The sequence below is a fragment of the Alosa pseudoharengus genome, unplaced genomic scaffold (assembly GCF_046254945.1).
Source record: "Alosa pseudoharengus isolate Yale_2024_CS ecotype anadromous, Long Island Sound unplaced genomic scaffold, YU_APseudo_1.1 YU_APseudo_1.1_scf_11, whole genome shotgun sequence".
NCBI classification, from domain to species: Eukaryota; Metazoa; Chordata; class Actinopteri; order Clupeiformes; family Clupeidae; genus Alosa; species Alosa pseudoharengus.
The window spans coordinates 36,617,441-36,619,940 of record NW_027468576.1 but is presented as its reverse complement, the minus strand read 5'-3'; the positions used below and the strand labels follow the sequence as shown (position 1 = coordinate 36,619,940).

Sequence of the window (2,500 nt, the reverse complement as noted above, 5' to 3'; positions counted from 1 at the left end):
TCTCCTGCTAGACCTCCTCCTCCTCTCCTCCCTCTCCTCCCCTCTCTCCTGCTAGACCTCCTCCTCCTCCTCCCTCTCTCCTGCTAGACCTCCTCCTCTCCTCCCATTCCTTCCTCTCCCCCCCTCTCCTCCTCTCCTCCCTCTCTCTCTCCTGCTAGACCTCCTCCTCTTCTCCTCTCCTCCCCTCTCCTCCTCTCCTCCCTCTCTCTCTCCCTCCCTCTCTCCTGCTAGACCTCCTCCTCCTCTTCTCCCCTCTCCTCCTCCTCTCTCTCTCCCTCCCTCTCTCCTGCTAGACCTCCTCCTCCTCTTCTCCCCTCTCCTCCTCTCCTCTCCTCTCCTCCCTCTCTCTCTCTCTCTCCCTCCCTCTCTCCTGCTAGACCTCCTCCTCCTCTCCTCCCTCTCTCTCTCCTGCTAGACCTCCTCCCCTCTCCTCCTCTCCTCCCTCTCTCCTGCTAGACCTCCTCTTCCTCTCTTCACTCTTTTAAGTGCTTCTCCATCTCCTTCGCACACGCGTGTGTGTGTTTTTGTGTGTAGGTGTGTCAGGGTATGTGTGCAGTGTGTTAGGCTTTAGCCATTGAGGATAAAGGTTGGATCCATGAAAGACAATGAAAAAGAGGAGAGAGGGAGAGAAAAAAAGAGGAGAAGGGGGGGGGGTTACAGGAAGAAAAGGAGCAAATCGTTTGAAAGAATCCTTTGAGAAGAACTGAGAATTCCCGCTGATTCACACACACACACACACACACAGCTCATCTAGGCTTCAGAAGCAGCCTTCTCTGTGTGCGAGAGACAAAGAAAGAATGTGCATGCATGAGTGTGTGCAGGAAAAAAAGATTGTATGTGAGGGTGTGTCTGAGTGTGTGCGCACGTGTGTGTGTGTGAGTGTGCTGTCTGCTGATGTAAGAGTGCTGTGGTGTCTGTTTCTCCTTTGTCAATTCTGTCTCTCAGAGTGACGCACACAATAAACGTCATTGATCTGCAGAGGAATAGAGAAGAGAGGAGAGAGAGAAAGAGAGAGAGAGAGTGAGGGAGAGTGAGAGAGGGAGGGAGAGAGAGAGAGAGAGAGAGAGAGGGGAGAAAAAGAGAGAGAACTTTGTGTGTGTGTATGTGTGTGAACGTGTGCATGAGCGTGTGTGTGTGAGCATGTGTGTGTGTGAGCATGTGTGTATGAGCGTGTGCGGTTGAGGACTGTTTCCGCAGTAATTTATGCAAAAACTCGATGATTGTAGACAGACACAAGCATACACCCATCCACAAACACACACACACACACACACACACACACACACACACACACACACACACACAATATGACACACACACACACACACACACAATATGACACACATACAAACAATAACACACACACACAGACAATATGACACACACACACACACACACAATATGACACACATACAAACAATAACACACACACACAGACACACTATGACACACAAGTACAATATGACACACACACACAGTGCATTCAATTAACGTGCGTAAACTACAGTACAAACAAGGATTCATGGAAAAACTTAAGCTAGCAACAAACACACAGAGACAGACAGACAGACAGACAGACAGACACACACACACTTGGGCCTGTCAGGTGTGGAGAATGGACCTGTCAGGTGTGTCTCTCCACACACACACACACACACTCCAGAGTTACCTTGCGCTAGTCTCTCCAGACGCTTCCCGTGCTCTGGAGGAATAGCATACCTGCAGAAGAGAAGAGAGAGGGAGATAGATGTTATCTACTGAATGCTCATCACTGCTCATCACCAGGTAAATAAAGACCGTGTTAACACACCAGGTAAATAAAGACCATAACACACCAGGTAAATAAAGACCATAACACACCAGGTAAATAAAGACCATAACACACCAGGGGCCTGTACTACGAAGGGAGCTTAACCTACCCAGATGTAACCCAGGGTTACTTTGTTAAACCGGGGTTGACAAAACCTGGTTATCTTAAGTGGTGTTAATCGGTACTACGACGCTGATTATGAAGTTGATTTGTTGAGCCGGGGTTAACCTCATTGGAGTTTGTGCGCGTTCACATAAAAGGGGCGGGTTGCAGCGCAAATCACCACTTTCAGTGATGACGCGTTCACCTTATTTTACGGATGAGGAATGCAAAATTATTAAGTTATGAGGAATTGAAACCCACTCTACGACAAAAATCAAATACGTCGGCAGTGAACAAAGCAAGCTGGCAAGGCTGTTGGCAACGTATTGCAGATCGGGTAGCCTAAATGCTTAAAAGTAAAGTTTTATTTCCACATGTTCTTCAAAAACGGAGGATTAATAGCTTGCGGAATGTATTTAATGAGTTGAAATAATTAAATTGCCTATTTTGAGTTCATAGAAATGCCTACAGATGCAACACAATTTAGAAGTGGGCATATAGATTACAGTAATAAGGATAATTGAATGTTTAAGTAGCCCCATTGACTGATTTAGTGTATGCCTAATCCTGTGAACATTTCAGATGCAA

General features: G+C 47.0%; 1 protein-coding gene across 2 annotated transcripts in view; it reads right to left on the bottom strand.

Annotated features, from left to right (window-relative positions):
• The window catches only part of kdm4b (lysine (K)-specific demethylase 4B), a 46,922-nt gene that overhangs the window by 21,405 nt on the left and 23,017 nt on the right, over positions 1 to 2,500 (bottom strand). For both annotated transcript variants that reach the window (XM_076279101.1, XM_076279100.1), the window contains exon 6: positions 1,670 to 1,719. In XM_076279101.1, the coding sequence (XP_076135216.1) occupies positions 1,670 to 1,719 (50 nt within the window). The remainder of the gene's footprint in view (positions 1 to 1,669; positions 1,720 to 2,500) is intronic.